Source organism: Macaca thibetana, chromosome 8 (genome assembly GCF_024542745.1).
Source record: "Macaca thibetana thibetana isolate TM-01 chromosome 8, ASM2454274v1, whole genome shotgun sequence".
Lineage (NCBI taxonomy): Eukaryota > Metazoa > Chordata > Mammalia > Primates > Cercopithecidae > Macaca > Macaca thibetana.
The window spans coordinates 2,813,646-2,833,503 of record NC_065585.1 but is presented as its reverse complement, the minus strand read 5'-3'; the positions used below and the strand labels follow the sequence as shown (position 1 = coordinate 2,833,503).

At 58.4% G+C, this 19,858-nt stretch overlaps 1 protein-coding gene across 2 annotated transcripts in view; it reads right to left on the bottom strand.

Annotated features, from left to right (window-relative positions):
* Positions 1–19,858, bottom strand: part of TSNARE1 (t-SNARE domain containing 1) — a 134,476-nt gene that overhangs the window by 66,873 nt on the left and 47,745 nt on the right. For both annotated transcript variants that reach the window (XM_050801008.1, XM_050801009.1), the window contains 3 exons: positions 18,730–18,856; positions 9,986–10,135; positions 8,075–8,674 (listed from right to left, as the gene is read on the bottom strand). In XM_050801008.1, the coding sequence (XP_050656965.1) occupies positions 8,075–8,674; positions 9,986–10,135; positions 18,730–18,817 (838 nt within the window). In that variant the 5' untranslated portion in view covers positions 18,818–18,856. The remainder of the gene's footprint in view (positions 1–8,074; positions 8,675–9,985; positions 10,136–18,729; positions 18,857–19,858) is intronic.

Sequence of the window (19,858 nt, the reverse complement as noted above, 5' to 3'; positions counted from 1 at the left end):
GCGTGGATAGAACTGCAGCATTAAAGGAAGTGAATTTGTAGCTGAAAATCTTCCCACAACAAAAACTCCAAGCTCAGACAGGGTCACTGGCGAATTCTATCCCATATTCGCAGGAAGAGTAAGACCAACTCTACACAAATTCTTTCAGAAGACAGTAGAGGAGGAACTCTTCCCAGCTCACTGCAGGATGTATTTTACAGTGATAGTAATCAAGACAGTGTGGTATTAGCATGAGCAGAGACATACAGATCCACTGCTGTGGTATTAGCATGAGCAGAGACATACAGATCCGCTGCTGTGGTATTAGCATGAGCAGAGACATACAGATCCGCTGCTGTGGTATTAGCATGAGCAGAGACATACAGATCCACTGCTGTGGTATTAGCATGAGCAGAGACATACAGATCCGCTGCTGTGGTATTAGCATGAGCAGAGACATACAGATCCACTGCTGTGGTATTGGCATGAGCAGAGACATACATATCCACTGCTGTGGTATTGGCATGAGCAGAGACATACAGATCCACTGCTGTGGTATTGGCATGAGCAGAGACATACAGATCCACTGCTGTGGTATTAGCATGAGCAGAGACATACAGATCCACTGCTGTGGTATTAGCATGAGCAGAGACATATAGATCCAGCTCTCCCCTGCTGCTCGGGGGAATTAAAACAGCACAGCCACCTTGGAAAACACATGGGTATATGTTTAAAAGTCACACCAGCCCTACGGTCAGCAATTCAACTTGTACGTAATAATCCCCCCACAACACAATGCAAACATTTGTCCATACAAAGATCCTACAGAAATGCTCACAGCCCCTTTCACTTTACAGTCAAAAGCCGGAGAACACAAAAGCATCCACCGATAGGTGGAAACACAGATTGTGGTATGTCCAAAGGCATGCCTGCCGCCCAGCAATAAAGAGGGGTGCACCACCCATTCCCGCAGCACACACTGGGCTGAGGAAGGCGGAAGAGTACATGCTACCTGGCTCCGCAACTGTGAGACAGAGATACCTGATCTTTGAGGGCAAAGCAAGCCATGGGGAGTGGGGTCGGGTAGGGGCTGGGGCTGGACTAGGGCTGGGCTGGGCTGAGCCAGGGCTGGGGGCTGAGGCTGGAGGTGGGGGTGGGGGTGGGGGTGGGGATAGGGCTGAGGCTGGGGCTGGGGCTGGGGCTGGGGCTGGAGCTGGGGCTGAGGCTGGGAATGGGGGCTGGGGCTGGGGCTGGAGCTGGCTCTGGGGTTGGGGCTGGGGTTGGAGCTGGGCCTGGGGCTGCAGCTAGGGCTAGGGCTGGGGCTGGGCTGGAGCTGGGGCTGGTTGACCAGAAAGGGGCAGAGGGAACCCTCTGAGGTCACAGGAATGTTCTTTACCTCCCTGGGGTGGGAGTCAGGTGGGTGTGTTTTGTCCAAACGTGCAGTGAACTGTGCCTTTAAATGGACATGTAGCATTGTGTGTGAATTAAACTTCGAAGAAGTCATGTCCAGGTTCCAAATGGGGGTAAGACAGAAGCGCACAGCCAGAGCACCCTTCCTCCGCCTCCACCTCCGCCCAGCACCTCCCAGTCCGACCTCCTCAGCCTGGCCAGGTAACCTAGCTTTGACCATCACCCTCCTGGCCAGAGGTCAGGCATGGCACTCAGGGCCTGCCAGATGAGCTTCCGCCCTCTGCACCGCACACCCAGGCCAGGGAGCTTTCCTCGGCACGCAGGCCGGGCTGCCCACTGTGAGCTCTGCATTTCTAGGCCAGGACTCAGCGCAACCGTGCTTTCTGGAGACGCCTGTTGAGTCACAGCGTAACCTCAAGACTGAGGAAGCCGCAGGGAGTGCTGTCCTGTCACCAGGCAGGCTGCGGGGCCTCCCCCAAGCACTGCCTCTACTACTGCTGGGGGTCCACGGTCACGAGGCAGGGGCTGCCTCCTCCCACACCACCACTGCGCTCCTGTGACACCGTGCCCCGCCAACCACAGCACAGGCATCCTGCCGCTTCCAGCCCCCACTGGGCCAGCTCGTCACTACAGGCAGGACGTCACCTCCCGGTCTCAGGAAGTGCCCATTCCGACATATCCCAAGGCTGCTGTTGGAGCACAGGTTTGTTGGCTCCGGGAACCCTCAGAGGGACGGCCACCCAGCTGAAGACCCTGGCTTCACAGGCCGTTAGTAACAATCCCGTGACTCTGGCCGGGGACCTAAGGGAGGTCCAGAGAGGGCCCCCCTCATTCCTGTCCCCAAGACCCCAACAGTCCTGCCCCCAACACCCATTCCCAGGAGAAGGAGGAAAAATTCATTTCCCAGATTCCATCTTCACACCATCTGAGCAACTTCAATAACACTCCATAAAACACGACAAAATGTCAGCAGCGCTTATCAGGACCTCTCTGCCGTCCCCGTCCCCACCCTCCAGCTCTGCTGTGAACAGGGATAACGGGACACCCTAAGACCGCCAAAAGAAGGCAGGCATGCTCCCCTCCAGGGCTGCATCCTCCACATCTCACTGCAGGCCCCACTTACCTGCCCGCTGCAGACGAAGGCCTCTGATGAACACTCGGCCGTGATGGGGGATTACGAGGGTCTGGGGCCCCAGTTGCTCTTCACTGAACCAGGTCCCAAGGCAATGCACCCCAGCAAGAGGGGGTCCCCAGGGCAGGAGCTTGAGGAGGGCACCGACACAGCCATTCCACAGTCAGCACTGAAACCCTCTGGACACCCAATGCCCACCCCGAGCCTGCCTGGCTGCCTGGACCACCGGGCAAGCTGACGGGCTGCCAGGCTCTGCTGCCACCAGGCATGGCGCTGGCCAGGCAGCCGCCCAGTTGCCGGAGGGGGATGAGCTGAAGGATGAGGACCTGGCTCAGGTTCAGGCAGGAAAAAGCCCAATCAAGACAGTGCAGCCTGACTTGGCTTGAGATGAGCTGGGTGCCCCACATGCAACGCTAACCCCGTCCCACGGCTGCAGACAGGGCATGGCATGTGCCCGAGTCCACATGCAGTGACCCCAGGGAAGAGAAGAACAGCCCAGGGCCGGCCCTCCGTCTGCCCTCTAGGAGCCACCATACACTGACCCTGCGGTGAGATGCCTTGACCCTGCTACCCTGCACGTGAGCTGCTGCCAGATTCTGCTAGCATGACCTGGGCAGGGCACAAGTGGCCAGCCCACCTCTACCCTGGCAGCACCCTTCTTGCCCACTCATTTGGTGATGGACAGACGTGAGGAGAGAAGTAGTGGGACAGCAGTCTGAAGCCCTGGGAGGCCATCCCCGCTCTGGGCCTCTGCACATGCATGACGGTGCTTCAAAACCCACAGAACACCACTGGGGGTCCTCAAGGAGAAATGGAGTACCCCAAAACCTTAGTGTGTGACTGACGAGGCTGACGATCACTTCCCCAGCTGGTCCTGAGCCAGCCCATGCTGAGGGAGAGAATCAGATGTGGCTCAAAGCGAAGTCACCGTTGACTAGGCCTGGCAGCTATGTGATGTGTGACGGCTCTAGTTACACTGGCCCAGGCGACCACGGAGATGGGTCTCTGCAGGCCGGGAGAATCACAGGCCCGTGAACCCATACCATGGATGAGGCAGGGGAAGCCGGGGTGGGGAAGCAGCGGGTGTGTGCCAGGGCGCCACAGCCAGGAGGGGCAGCTCACAGTGGCCAGAGCAAATGCTGTTTGGCTCCCACAGGGTGCTGAGAAACCGGAGGCAAGCACTGGTAAGGTTCACCCCAGGGAGACAGGGTCACCTCTGAGGGCCTCGTGGAGAGGACATGTCTGAACCCCAGTTGCCAATGCCGGCAAAGCTGACAGCCAGGCTTTGTGCCAGCAGCCATGAGGCAGCCGGGGAAGCACAGGGCAGCTCCTGCCCACCTGGACAACCACTCCCGAGGGAGGTCTGTGGGAAAGGCAGGTGGCAGATGGGCACGTCAAAGGCAAGGCTCGCTCCCTACACCTGCTGAGTCTGGGCCCTCACCAGCCGAGAGCAGCGGCCCTGCCCCGCAGCGCCGTCCTCCTCTGTGACCAGCCCTCCTCTGAACAGCTGTGCCGAGGGTGCCTCTAACACATACGGCAACAGTCCTGCACCACGCAGGCAACTCCGCAGAGGACTGAGAGGGCTAGAGGCGCTTCCCAACAGGGGCTGATGATGCAGCCGGAGAGCTGGGGAGTCAACCAGCTCATTCTGGGGCAGGGTGGGGGCCAGACTGGCTGGTACAGGGCTGGGTTTGTGGCCAGGGTCGGGGCTTCATGCTCCTGGAAGGCAGATGGCATCAGGAAGGAGGCTGATGGCGCAGTGGTGGTGCTCAGCCCTTGGAAGATGGAGGCAGGCGAGCACCAGTCCAGAAGGAACACAGGGCCACATAAGAGAAGTGAGGTTTGCCGGGACCTCCTATGCACCAGCCCTGGCTGAGGCATGTCCCGTATTTCCTCATGATGGCGGGAGCCCTACTTTGTCGAGGAGGAAGCGGAGGCTCCAAGTGTTACAGAGCAGACAGAGGCACACGGGGCATGGCTCTACTCACAGGAAACGTCCAGAACAGGCAAAGCCACAGGCAGACCACAGCCTAGAGCTGCCAGGGCCGGGGGAGCTGAGGGTAGGGTGACTGCCTAGGGCTGGGGCTCCCTTTTGGGAGACGGAAATGCTCTGAAATTGAGACGGTGGCGGTGGCTGCGCGGCACTGGGAATGAACTAGCATCACCAAGTTGAAGACTTTAAAAGGGTGAAATGACAAACTTTGATATATGACTACTATGTCAATAAAGAAAGAAAATAATAAGGCTCTGGCACTCACCAAAGACCCCAGAGCTGGGAAAGACAGGGCCGGGCGGGTTTGTTCGAGCTCAGTCCCAAGGGAGCCGTCCCGTCTTGACCTCAGCCTTCCCACGACTGTCAGGATCTGCAAGGACCTCTCTAGCCCTTTGCTTCAGACCGCAGTGCTGCATGACCCAGCCCACACGCAGGCAGGGCCTGCAGGCTGCCGGACTTCACAACCCACAGACGACGCCACGTGCCTAGACACCTCCCCGGGCCCAGAGGAGAAGCCACAACCCGGCATGGGGCTGGTGTCAGAGAAGGGGCAGTGTGTGCTGGCTTCTGCTGGCTTTTTTTCTTAATACACTTTAGGGACCCTGTTTCAAAGTCAAAGATGAGGTATGCTATTAGAGAAATGCCCCTCAGAGCCCACCTGGGTCAGAGAAGAGGTCTCACAAAACACTTTCACACTCCCCTAGACCCCTCCCTCCCTCCTCCAACGCCTCCCATCGTCCACACGCGGCTCCACCCTCTCAGGTGCAGAGCCCGACACAGGAGAGGGAGTTCAAGTGGCACAGTGGGGTCTGACCGAGGACAAGAACACTGAGAGTGCCCTCAAGTGCCCCCTCCCCAGCCTCCCTGCACCCGCCCCCCGAGGCCGGGCTGGGCAGTCTTCTGCAGGGTAACAATCCAGGCCCACATCTCCTGCCAAGGCAAGGGCAAAGGGACTCCTGTTCACAGGAAATAAAGGCTCGTCCTTGATGAGCGTGGAGAGGAGTAAAGCACAGGCAGTGGTGGAGAGGCCACTTGGGGCTGCAGGCACGTCCCAGGAGGGCCCTGGCAGGCTAGCAGGCATGCCAACATAGGGCCCTGGGGGCCTGACTCACTCTCCAACCCGAAGCAGAGCGTGTGCCTGCGGCACATCCGGGACACACAGCAGGGGCCAGAGGCCTTGGACATAGGCTGGGACAGCAGGAGGTAGAAGAGAATATGAAGCCATCCCACCACCTCCCCCGGGAGCACCTCCTCTTCTCCCACACCAGCGAGGTCACCCCCGTCGCTGTCACTGTCCATCAGCCACTCACTGCCCGGCAGGCTGCAACGAGCCCTCCTGCGGCCCAGGCCTTTTGCAGAGGAGAGGACCACGGGCTGTGCCTCTGACTTCGCCACCTCCTCCATCATCCCGTTCATTACCCAGTGCCCAGCACAGCCACCAGCTCACTCAGCACCCCCAGCCCTGGCAGCACCAGGAAACTCACCCGATCCCTGTGAGGAGGGCAGGAGGCCTTCTTCATGTCAAAGCCAGAGACAAGCAGCCCACAGCCCACGACAGCAGTGCTCTGTGTCACCCCAGTCCCAGGCTCTGCCGGCCGCCCACAATACGGGCTAACCCCACTGCGGGGGTGACTGAGCCACTGCAGCAGCTGCCAGAGAGGGGAGCACCTGTCCTCGGACACAGAGCAAGGGGGAGGCCCTGGGGCCATCTATCCCACTGACGGCCAGAGAGGGGCTCCCCCACGGCCCCCAACTGGGCCAAGAGGAAGGGCTGTCCCGTAAAGACTCTCCTCAAGCTGAAACAGTCAAGCCCGAGCAAGCTCCTGCAGCAAGGCCGGCTGGCTCGGTGCCGGGACCACCACTGCCTACTACCTCATCCCGGGGCTGGGCAGGAGGCTGCAGCACCCGTGACCAGAGATGCCTGCTGAGGTCTGCCAGTCCAGGTGGGGCTGGGAGCACTTGCTCAGATCTCTTCCAGACACTGTCAGCTCCACCACAGCCAGCACTGCTGTCCTCGCCACACACTCGCTCGGGTGTGGGGGCAGATCCCAGTCAGTGTCTTGAGGGGAACCTTGGCCCGCTGCAGCCCCGTGCTCTCGGGACCCATCTGGTCTCAGGCAGGGCCTATCCATAACCAGGCAGCTTCCACAGCAGGATGGAGGCCTCATCGCCCACAGCTGGAATCCAGCATGGGAACCAGGCTGCCGCCCTCCTCTTCCAGCTATCCTGCAGCAGTCAAGAGGCCTCAGCGCACACCGTGCCTACGCCCAGCACCTGTCCCAGCACCTGTCTGGACCCACCACAGGAGCTCAGCACACCGTGCCTACACCCAGCACCTGTCCCAGCACCTGTCTGGACCCACCACAGGAGCTCAGCACACCGTGCCTACACCCAGCACCTGTCCTAGTACCTGTCTGGGCAACTGTCCGGGCATCTGTCCCAGCACCTGTCTGGGACCACCACAGGAGCTCAGCACGCCGTGCCTACGCCCAGCACCTGTCCCAGTACCTGTCTGGGCCCACCACAGCAGGAGCTCAGATGCCCTGCCTATGCCCAGCACCTGTCTGGGCCCACCACAGCAGGAGCTCAGATGCCCTGCCTATGCCCAGCACCTGTCTGGGCCCACCACAGCAGGAGCTCAGATGCCCTGCCTATGCCCAGCACCTGTCTGGGCCCACAACAGCAGGAGCTGAGACGCTGGGCCCATGCTGACCTCTGTGGACCTCCCTCACCCATCAGACACCAACAGAGCAATGCTCTCCCTGGGAAAAGGGACTCTGCCGGAGCCTCAGCCTCGGGGTCCACAGAAGGCCCGCCCCAGCTCTGAGCAGACACTGCCTCCCAGGTCTCAACCTGCTCACCCTGACACCACGGGGCGGCACCAGCCTGTAGGAAGGCCTCTTCTGGGTGTTAAAAACAGTAACAGAGCAGCATGTTTCAAACCACGGCGCTGAAACCCAGGTCAGAAAACCAGTTTAGTAAGTTGCAGCTAGCTTTTTCTCTCCTGAGTAGCACAGGGCGCAGCAGGAGGAACACGGGCACGCGTGGCCGTGGGGAGCGTCAGCACAGCTAGAAAACCGATTCTCAGCGCGTGTGTCTACCCCAGGCGGCAACAGCAAATGCCCTTCTCACCATGGCCGTGGTGCCAGCATGTGACTGGGCGACAGTGACAGAAGAACTCTGTCCTGCCCGTCTGCGAGCTCGGCTCCACTCTAGGATGGGGTAAGGGAGAGGCCAAGTCAACCACCAAGCAGGGAGACAAAATTTACTAATGCTCCCTTTACATGTAATATATGTTGGCTGAACGCACAGATGGGTGGGTGGATAGACGAGTGAAGAGTGCATGGGGCAAAGGATGAATGAACAAGAACACTCCAGATGAGACAGTGGTGACGGGGAGGGTAGGGGGAAGAGGAGGAGGGGAGGAGGGGAGGAGGAGGAAGAGAGGAGGAGAGGAAGGTGCTGTGGAGGAAGATGCAGGGTGACACGGCCAAGATGGGCCCCACCTTCCTGCTGGACAGAGTGGTGCCCTAGCGAGGTGAGCTGGGCACGGAACTCACCTCTGGGCGGCTCCAGACCGAAGCCCTCAGAGGGCAGGGCCTGGCAAGAGAAGGTCTTGGCCACCACCTGCTCCACAGGCGTGAGGGCCAGGGCCTGGGGCTTGCCGGAACCGGGGCTGGGGCCGTGGGCCGCCTTCCGGAGGTCGCCCAGCTTGCGCCGCACGACGGCTCGCAGGTCCCGCCACTTGTGCTTCAGGTCCACGACGTCACGGCGGCAGTAGCCCAGCGCGTTCACGGCCTGCAGGATGCGGCTCCACACGCGGTACCTGCGAGTGGGCTCGGCTTTCAGCAGCCCCGTGCCGAACAGCAGCTGGTGGTGCTTGCTCACCTTGGACACCAGCACCTCGGTCTCCTGCGGGCAGAAGTTAGGCTTCCTCTTCTTGGCCCGGGTAGCGCTGGGCCCCACCATGCGGCCATGGGGCCCAGCGGCCAAGTCCTTCCTCGGGCCAATGGTGGGTGATGAGGTGGGCGATGAGGTGGGCCCCGCCATGCGGCCATGGGGCCCAGCGGCCAAGTCCTTCCTCGGGCCAGTGGTGGGTGACGAGGTGGGCGATGAGGTGGGCTCCGGCATCCGGCTGCCTTCAGGGGCAACCCCAGGCCCTGGAAAGGCACCAAAAGGTGGACGTTTAAGGCCCTGGGCCTGTGGAGGCAGCGGCTCCAGCAGCAGCTCCCTAGGGCACCTCCTCTTTGGTTTCTGCTTCGGGACATGGCTGCCTGGTCCTGGCCACCACCCCTCCCTGCTGGGTGTCCAGAGACCTGGGCCCACGATCCCCTAGCCCTGACACTGCCTCACCAGGTGCCATCAGCAAGCACGTAGCTTCGGGGTCACAGTGCCCCATCTCCAAGACGGCACACCACTAGCCCTGCCTGCCCCTGCAGCCACCACAGGGGTGCGGGAGTTGGGCAGGCTAGGTTGTAGCCCTGGACCCTCTCCAGGGTCTCCTGCCCTCAGGCCAGGGCTGGGCTGCTCCTGGGGTCAGCCCTCGCTTGGGGACAGCCTTCCAGCTGACATTTTGGAAGGCTCCTGCCAACCTGCCCACAGCACAACTAAGAGCCCCTGAGCACCAGCCTCAGCTTCCCCTCCCGCACTTGGGCTGAGGCCGGTGGGGACACAGTGGCCAGCCTCAGCTTCCCCTCCCGCACTTGGGCCGAGGCCGGTGGGGACGTGGTGGCCAGCCTCAGCTTCCCCTCCCGCACTTGGGCTGAGGCTGGTGGGGACATGGTGGCCTGGTCGGCAGCCTCACCCCCTGCCATCCTTTGCCTCCACCCTGCAAGGGAACAGGGCTGCGCTGGCAACAGTGGGAAGTCTCTGCGTCTTTGCTCACACACGAGCGTTTTCACCAACCCGACCAGCTTCCTGAAGGCAGGGACAGGGCCCGACACTGCAGGTTCCCTGGTGCGGCACGTCTGAGCCCTCAGGGAGGAGCACTCAAGTGCAGGCCTCTCCCCAGGGTCCTGGCATCCCAGAAGCACCTGGAGGGGGCCTCTCCAGCAGGCGGGAAGCCCCCCAGGATACCCGCAGAGGTCACCGCACCTGTTCTTCCCCAAACCACACCAAGCGCCCTGCCACCCCTCGCCAGCCCACTGCACAAGAACGGTCGGGCTTGGGGGTGAGGAATCACATGAGCAGGTCCAAAGCCCCGGGCGGGAGCAGCCTTGCTCAGTCCTGACCCTACAGGGCTGGCCAGCTCTGGCCACCATGCAACTTCCACCCTGTGGCCTGTCTGGGCTGGCTGCACCCTTGGCCCTACTCAGGGGAAGGCCTGGTGGGGGGCAGGGAACACAAGCCCCTCACCTCCTGGCCCCAGCCTCCTCCCTGCAGCTCCTGCCTGCTGACCCCGCCCTCCTCCGCACCTGCATCTCCAAGCCGCCTTCCCAGGACCCCCCAGACCCAGCGTCTGAGTGAAGTACCTCGCTTCCTGGCCCTTGGGACAATAGGCGTGCCCGCCGGCCCCAGATCACCTTCCCCGTCCTTCCCCACACAGGGGTTCTGCAGCTTGCTCTCTGGCGACGGGCAGGGGAAATGGCGGATTCCATACTCGGTCCAACATCTAGCGCACTCTACGGACAGCAAGGGACAGTCACGATTACCGTCAGCTCAGGGCGCTCCTGGCAGTGCCAGGCGCCCACGCACGGACAGCAGATGCCCAGGACCCGAGATGCTCCACTCAGGGCTCCTCCTCCAGGAAGCCCTCCCTGCCTGCTATATCCTCTGGATCATCTCCCTTCTGCTGAATGCCAGCAAGGAGTTCAGAACTTTAGGTGTTCCGGATTTTTCTCTGAACCAGTTCTGAAATGTGACTGCAGACTAGCAGACAACCCCCAGGGCCTGCAGGGGTAGCCACAGATTAAGCCCTGGACAGCTATTACCAGTCAGCAACAAAGTACAAAATGGGAAGTGCGGCTCCAGCATCGTTTAAGGCAATTCGAAACTGCTGCGACCTCTGCACTCAGAATCATTCTACTGCATTTTATAAAGTGTCATCCGTAGCGTATGGGAGATGAAAAGCGAAGCCACACTGCTGTCCCCACTCGGCTCTGCGGAGGCAGGGACACGCGCTCCACCTCTCCCGGCTCCCAGCCCCCGCACGCGTTTGGGCCCTACACAGAACGCATCATCATTTTCTCTAATTCTTTCCATTGTTCACAAAACATTTCAGGACACATTTCACTGAAATTCACTGATCCTCAGACGCACCTTATAAAAGCATTTTAACATCTCCAGAACCACGATGTGCCTTTCGATCCACAGCACCCCAAAGACACGCATGTGCGCCAGGCTGAGTGAGGCCTCCGAAGCCGGACCCCGCGTGCCTGTCTGCAATCTGTTCTTCCCGGGACGTGTCCCAGTAGGTAACAAGGATGCTGCTGGCTCAGAAGCGCTTTCCGGCCACGTCCGTGGCCTCCAGGGCCAGGTTGGCACAATGGATCCCAGGGCTGCATCCCTGAGCCAAGCGCCTGAAGCAGCAGCTCTTGGAAAAGGCCCTTCATGCAACCCTCAGAGAAGTGACACTAGGGGCCGCCCTGGTGCACTCCCACTCGGGGTCCCTCTAGGGGGACCCTGTGGCCCAACGTGAGGGGAGGGAAGGACTTCCCCAAAGCCTCTCACCAGACCCGCAGGAGGTAGGAGAGGTCCCAAAGGCCACCTGGTCCATTCTCCTGCCCCCAGACAGCGCTGCCCAAACTACACAGGCAGAGACAGACCTATGGCCACACAGACTCAGGGAACGGCCTCCAGTGCCCAGCTCACTGCTCTGGACTGGGGCTCACTCACCCTCCAGCTCTGGGCCCGGTGGGGGGAAGAGGGAGAAGCCTGCGGAAGGACAGGAGGGCAGCTGCCTGGCTCATTTCAGGGCGGAGGTTTCCACAGGGCAGAGAAGTGCAGCAAAGTGGATCAGAATCAGAAGCTGACAACCCTCTCGGGGGCCAGGGAGGAGCAGCCAGCCTGGAGACAGACGCTGCCCTAGGAAAACCAGGCACCCACGAGAGGCACTGGCCAAGGTCTGGAGGGGCCCCAAGTCACAGAGGGAGGGGCCCCAAGTCACAGAGGGAGGGGCCCCAAGTCACAGACGCCTCTCAGTGTTTGATGAGGTGAGCCTCCAGCATGCCCGCCCCCCCACCACCAAAGAGAGCAGGGCCCGTCCCTCCAGCTCCCGGCAGGCCCCTCTCCTGGCATCCACACTATCCTCTCTCTGCACAGAGACACTCTCCAGGCCGGAAACCCCAGACAATGGCCTGTGAGAGGATCCAGGCACTTGGTAATTGAGCTCAGCCTCTGTTCAGAAAGGGGTCCCACAGGCCCCCAGAGAGACCACAGGCCCTGCTGTCACTCAAGAACACGCCATCACCTCACCACACTGAATCCCCTTACCCCAAGTCCAGGTCCTACCCACTGCACCCACGTTACTCCACACTGCTCCCCACGCCCCTCAAGACGCCAGTATGCTCTGCCCACCCGAGCCACATGAATCCAGACATGGCAGGGACAGGCCTGGGATTTTACTGTATGCTTTTGAATAGAATACCCACAAATTACAGAAAAAATGTAAATGCAGACAGTTATAAATAAAAAAATAAAGATCACAGCATCCAGAGATAAACACGATGAACCCTGGAGGTGGGCGGCTGTCTTCCACAAGCAAACACTGCGTGTGTGGCTTTGCTTCTTCCACGCACCACACTCTCCACAAATCACAGCACACGCACAGGTCACTCGAGGGCCTTCGACAATGTGATGTTAATGCCCACATCGAATTTTATCCCAGCTGTAACACAATCGTTTCCCTAAAGCCAGGTACTTACAGCATTTCTGAGTCAGCACTCACACAAATCACACGTGCTGGACGCCTCTGCCTGTGTGTCTATCTCCTGAGACAGAGTCCAAGAGGAAGCATGGTTGGGCTAAGAGAAGGAACACTCCTGGGTGTCCCGAAGCTGGCTGTTCCTGGCACCCACACCCACCCTCCCCCACAACCCTGTGGCCCCTGCTTCCGCCCCAGGCTGCCCCAAAGCTGGCTGCTCCCAGCACCCCACGCCCACCCTCCCCTGCTCCCGCTCCAGGCTGCCCCAAGGGGGCTGCTCCCAGCACCCCACGCCCACCCTCCCAGCAGCCTCTGCTCCCGCCCTAGGTTGCCACAAGCTGGCTGCTCCCAGCACCCCACACCCACCCTCCCCGTGGCCCGTGCTCCCACCCCAGGCTGCCAAGGGCGTGTTGACATTCTCTTTCCCTGCCAGGTTACTGTGAGGCTGACCACTGCGGGTGCGCTGAGGAGACAGCTACACTTCCTAGCTGCCCACAGACCTGGCTGGTTTGCATGGAGCTCTGGGGAGCTTTCTTCTGTGTATTTGAGTTATTTATGGGTTGACAACTCACTAGCTGGTTTTTCGCTGCCTCTGTCCAGATGACGTGATGATGACGCGAGGGCCCTAAGGTGCTGCCCAGTTAGGGTGGCAGGACTGCGGCACACAGCAGGGACTGGGCACATGCAGCTGACCCTACACCCATGGGGACTTCGTCCAGGCCCCACCGGCCTGCCTGGAAGGCCTTGCCCAGCTCTGAGGATCCTCGAAGGCCCCACCCACACAGAAAGCCAAGAGCTGAGGGGAGCAAAGGAGGCACTGAGCCAGGCTTGCCCCCGCACCCCAGAAGCAGCCCCGGCCACGACAGTTTTCAACAAACCCGGACGACCCTGGTGCTTTTCTTTCAGATGTGTAAGCGGGTTTGAAATCACTTTAAAAAGACAACTAGAAAAAAGCACATTTGAAAATGATGAAGTAAACTTCTAAGCAATTCCAAAACAAAGAAATCATAATGGAAAGTTATTTAGAACTGAACAAAAATTTAAAATACTATACATTTCAAAATGTGTGACATTCAACTAAAGTAGTTTCTTGGGAAATTTCTAATTTCAAATGCTTTTGTTAGAAACGAATATTTACCATATTCATGATGAATGTGGTAAATATTCAATCTGGGAGTCAGAAAAATAAAACAGCATCAACTTAAAGACAGGAGGGAAATGATGAAAGTACGAGCAGAAATCAATCACGATTTAAACTCGCACGCACAGAAGGCGGAAGCCAGGAGCCACGTCTCTGCAGAGACCTACACAACTGCCGGGTCTCTGTTGATACTGACTGTAAGAGAAAACAGAGAAGGTACAAATACAGGATATCAGGAATGAGAAAGGGGACGTGGTTGAGGCTCTGAGGCTGTGAAAGAAGCAGCAGCCACCACCAGCCCTCAGCGGCCCTGCCCGAGCTTCACGGGTGTCGATGCACCATCCGCATGACCACCGGGCCGGAGGCCTCTTCTCGCCTCCCCTTCCCCACCCTGAGCTCACAAAGCTCATGAGCAGCAGGGTGGGCAGGGCTGAGACCAAGGCAGGGAGGGCTGGCACGCTGTGACTGGCAGAGCTGGGACTGGGGCAGGCAGGGCAGGCAGGGCTGGGATCAGGGCAGGCAGGGCGGGCAGGGCTGGGACCAGGGCAGGCAGGGCGGGCAGGGCTGGGACCGGGGCAGGCAGGGCGGGCAGGGCTGGGACCGGGGCAGGCAGGGCGGGCAGGGCTGGGACCGGGGCAGGCAGGGCGGGCAGGGCTGGGACCGGGGCAGGCAGGGCGGGCAGGGCTGGGACCGGGGCAGGCAGGGCGGGCAGGGCTGGGACCGGGGCAGGCAGGGCGGGCAGGGCTGGGACCGGGGCAGGCCAGCTTCTGCATCTGCATCTTAACCATTACATGAGGGTGCCCCAGTGTCACAACTGACAGTAAAAGGCTATTGTGTACAATTTAATTTCAGTAAGTTGAACATTTAAATAAAACAGTAGAATTTCCAGAAAAATGCAACTTAGCAAAACTGACCCAAGAAGAAATAGAAAGCTTGAATAATGTTTTACAACTAGAGGAATTAACGGGCAGTCAGAAAATCTTTCCACAAAGGAAAACACTAGATCCGCATAGTTTAACAGCAAAATCCCAGAAACGTTCAAGGAATACATAATCCTGTTCTTCCACAAACTCACCAAGAATAGAACCACCGTCTCCATTCAACACTGCAGTAGAGGTTCCAGCCAGGAAAAGAAACACATAATAGGCGAAAGCACTGGAAAAGGAGCGAAAACGCTGTCATTATGCACAAACACCACCATCTACAGGGAAGGCTCAAAAGATTCCACAGACAAATCATTACAATAAAAAGGGTTTAGCAACATGGCTGGACACAAACCAGTACACAAAAGTCAATTACACCACACAGGAAAAGTCTGGTTTCTTCCACAAATAAACCTGGAGGGAAATAAAGAGACAGAGGGAAGCCAGAGACAAAGACACACTCGAAGGAGGAGCACGGGTCAGCCGTAGCACGGGATCTCGGGAGGCTCCAGGTTAAACAGCATCTCTGAAACAGACACTCCCAGAGGCCGTCGGCACTTCAACTGCAGGTTGGGTACGGCGGCCAAACGAGCTGTCACAGTGGAAATCTGGTCACACATAAAAGGAGTCCTTCTCTTTGGGGACACACTGAAATATTACCAGATGAGATGATCTGCTATCTGGGATTTACTCCAGAATGACACGGCAGGGGAGCAGCTTGGGGGCACATGTACGGCCACACTGGCCGCGAGCACCGAGGGGAAGCTGAGGTACACCGGGGCTGCGACGTGTCTGTGCCTACTTTGATGTGTTTGAAAATTTCCACATTTAGAAAATTAAAACATAAAATATCCAAAAATTAAATAAAATGTCTGAACTCTGTTTCTTAGAAAAAGACAACTGCGTGCACACACCAGCAAGAAGCATTTGGAAAATGTAATATTCAGAATGGTACCACTTACAACAGCAGGAAAAAAAAGTTTTTACTTTGTTGAAATGAATTTAAGAAAAGGTACGTAAGATCTTTATAGAGAAAGTTATACGACTTCATTGAAAAACATTAAAGAAAACCCCATAAATATAAAGACATGTGTCTGTTCACCGACTGGATGGCTCAGAATGATAAAGAAGTCACGTCTCCCCACACGGACGCAGGGATGCCAGGCAAACCCAGTCAAAGCTCCAGGGTGCAACAGGTGATCCTAAACCTTATGGTCAACATCGAACCGCCAAACATACCCGAGACACTTCTGTAGAAAAATGAGAAGGGCAATTTTTTCTAAAAAGTATTGAGAATTACAGTAAAGCTACAGAAATTAAGGTGGATTTTGGCACATGAAAAGCAAACTAGACCAGAGAACCCAAATGAAAACTTTATCACAGAGCTGTCAGCAGGTCTGCAGAAGAAAGGCAATTCAACAGTCCACACAATTTGTTCTTCAAACAGAGAAAAAACGACATCACAGTTTCCCCTCCACACTCATCCCACCTCAAACCATAAACAAAAATCAAAGGTCAATTAAAGTCTTAAATATGAAAAACAAATTGTTCAATCTTCAGAGGGAAGTAAAAGATGGCAGCAATATCATCTTGTGATGGAAGTTACTAAACAAAAAAGTGCAAGTCCCGCAGGGAATGATGGATCAACTCCAGGCTGCCCTGGCTGAGAGCTTCTGCTTCCCAGCAGGCCTCCCAGTGAGAAGCCGGTCCGGCCTGGGTCGGGCTGTGTAAACCCACCTGATGAGGCTTTCATCTCCAGAGCACAGGAAGGAAGCCTGCAAACCCATAAGCACAAGGCAAACCCAAGAGAAAAGCAGACAAACAGTGCTCCCTGGCAGGAAGACCCACATGCCCAATAAACACGAAAAGGGGATCCATCCCATTCATTATCAGAGAAACATCCATTCCAACCAGAGAGGACAAGCCACACCCACCAGGTTGGCAAGACGTCACAGTCCGACACCCCGGGGTACTGACAAGGACATGGAGCAAACAGGGCTCTGGGTGGGGCCCGCGTCAGCTCAGCTGCAGGTGGCCCGGCCCAGGAATGCCACCCCACCATGTGCCACCAGAGGCCCTGGCCACGGGCACAGGCTGTGAGGGAGGACACGGGAACCAGCCTCAGCATCCCTGAGACGCAGAAGTGCACAGATGCCGCGGTGTGCTCACAGAACCCAACATGATACAGCACGAAATCGAAGGGGCCACAGCCACGCGAAACGTGGAGGCTCTCAGAACACGATGTGTAAAAGTAGCACAACACGGAGCCCCACAAATCGTCTGAGCCCAGGGAAGTTCAAAACCTGCACAGCTCAGCAACATACAGCTCAGGGATATGCACACACATAAGCAAAATTGTGAAGAACCAGCAAGATGCAGCACATACACAGTTCAGTGCAAGGACGAAGGAGTGGGGAGAGTAAAGGAGCAGGGGCCTGGGGGTCAGGCTCACCACCTCCAAACCATTAGATCTGAACCTGTATCTATACCCCATGCACACGTATGCACACGCGCACACACGCGCAGTCTTGTGTCTACTCAGTGTCCCTCAGAACACATTTTTAAACATAATATAGATCAAGCAACTGACACTGTGCCCTGCCTAAGGCCCCGCAGGCTCCCCTGGCCCATGGAAGGAACCTCCATCCACACCGGCCTCCCAGGACACCCTCATTCAGGTCTCCCGGGGCTGCCTCCTCCAGGGTCCCCCTCTACTTTCCACTAAGCACCCCCTCCCCGAGGGCCCTCCCTCACCTCCTCAGCTCATGCAGCCCGCCCCTCTGGGCTGGCAGTCCCAGTCCCTGGGTCATTTCCTTCCTAGCACTCAAGAAAGAGGATCTCAGAACCATCCCAGTCAGAACACGGGCCCCCAAGGGCACAGGACTCACTTGTCTCTCTGCCTCCTGCCCAACTCTTGGCACACAGCAGACGCTGGATCAATGGTCTGAGCGGGAAGGAGGAAAGGGAGGCAGAAGTGGGAGGAGACCAGACCAGCCCAGCACTCCCAGTGGGCAGGAAGGATGAGGTCATCCTAGAGGACCTGGCCTGAGAGGCACTAAGTGGTGATGGCAAGATGAGGAGGAGCACTCAGTGATGTCACCAATGGCCACATGCACCCCGTCCTCCCTGCTGCCATCCTATCCCAGCACACCCCGTCCTCCCTGTTGCCATTCTATCCCAGCATACCCCTGTCCTCTCTGCTGCCATCCTATCCCAACACACCCATCCTCCCTGCTGCCATCCTATCCCAACGCACCCGTCCTCCCTGCTGCCATCCTTATCCCAGCGCACCCGTCCTCCTGCTGCCATCCTATCCCAACACACCCATCCTCCCTGCTGCCATCCTATCCCAGCGCACCCGTCCTCCCTGCTGCCATCCTATCCCAACGCACCCGTCCTCCCTGTCATCCTATCCCAGCGCACCCGTCCTCCCTGCTGTCATCCTATCCCAACACACCTGTCCTCCCTGCTGTCATCCTATCCCAGCGCGCCCCTGTCCTCCCTGCTGCCATCCTATCCCAGCGCACCCGTCCTCCCTGCTGCCATCCTATCCCAGCGCGCCCCTGTCCTCCCTGCTGTCATCCTATCCCAGCGCACCCCTGTCCTCCCTGCTGTCATCCTATCCCAACACACCTGTCCTCCCTGCTGTCATCCTATCCCAGCGCGCCCCTGTCCTCCCTGCTGCCATCCTATCCCAGCGCACTCGTCCTCCCTGCTGCCATCCTATCCCAGTGCGCCCCTGTCCTCCCTGCTGTCATCCTATCCCAACGCACCCGTCCTCCCTGCTGCCATCCTAACCCAGTGCACCCCTGTCTGAAATACACTCTGCAATACCTAGAAATAAACCCCAGCTCTGCCCTGCACCAGCTGCACGGCCCTGGGGTGAGGTTTATGAGCCCCAGGGTCCTCAGCTTCCTCCTCTGTACGGAGTGCAAAGTGCCGCCTGCTCCACACCGTCATTAGGAAGGCCAGGTGAGATGCTGCATCCCCTCAGCCATTCTCCAAACACCCTGAGCACCACCCACCAGCAGCTTGGTTCTCTTGAGCGCCAGCTCCATGCCCAGCATGAACTGGGACACTCAGGTCTGCCCGCACGCAGGACAGCCACTCCTGATGCTTCCTTTCCAGGGGCCTGAATCGCCTGAGCTCAGCAGTCACACCCCATCTCAGGACACAGGCCACTTTCCTCAACAGAACAGAACTGGTGTATAGCCATCAGCATGACACAGTGGGGACCCTACCCACTGCCATCCCCTCCTCCCTGCCCCCACTGCCAGCTACTATCATTACCTAGGGGCTGATAGCCTTGTCTTGAAGGTCCCCCAAAAGGGCCACGGCTCCCCAGGCCACCTCCGCCAGCGATGGATCCGTACGACATCTTCTTACAAATGGCAGGGCCAGCAGCCTCCACACTGAGCTGGAGGAAACAGAAAAACCAGGGGGAAGACGGGGAAGAGATGGGGATTAAAGCTCCAATTCAGGGTGCACAGGGGCCTCCTGACCCTCCCCAGCCCCGGGACCCTGGCTCCACTGTACTCATTCCCTAGGCTACTTCAGGCTTCTCACCAGCCCCCAAACAGCAACCCCCACAGAGCCGCTTCAAGGTGGCCTCTTGGTCCACAGGTCCCTGTAGGAACACAGAAACACAGCCTGAGGAAGGCGTGCCCCATGCCCTCCCAAAAGGGACCCCCAGCAAGGTGAGCCCTCTGACCGGCTCTTAAAGACCAACCCCCACCGCCAGCATCCCAGCTGGCTTCTGGGAGCACTGGGCCCCGGCAGGGCCCCCGCCAAGCAGGCAGGACAGCATCCACTGCATGTGAGTCAGGCCCAGGCCAGGCTGAGAACCCGGCGCTCACACAGCCCGCCAGCATCTCCAGCTCCGTTGTCCTGAGCCACACTCCACAGTAGCGGGGCTGGGTGAGGCCCGGGGTGGCTCTGCCCTGGCTGAGTGTAATCTGTGCAGCTGGGCAAGAGCCACGGGGCCTCTCTGGGCCTCAGTTTCCTCATCTGTGAAGGGGAAGAAGAGGACCTGTGTCTTAGAGCTGTTGTGAGATGTAATCAGATACGCATTACGGTTGGTGAACAGTAAGCACTAAACATGTAACTCACGGCATTGGTGCCATCCTAGGGGCACTGGCTATCCCTGGCCTGGGGAGCTGGGCATCCTGCCCAAACCACTCCTCCCATGGGCTGCAGCTCCAGGGACTCAGAGCAAACGACCAGAGGACAACGGGAGCTCTCCTGCCCAGACACTGCCAGAGCGTCCTCCCTGTATACAGGGGTCCCTGTGCGGGCAGCTTCTGACTGGCCTAGACCCTAATGCTATCACTATGGAGCCTGCCAGCCAGGCCACACTCAGTTCTAAACACCTTAGGGCAAGGGCTCCACCCTCCCACATAAACACCTGAACCGTGAAGGC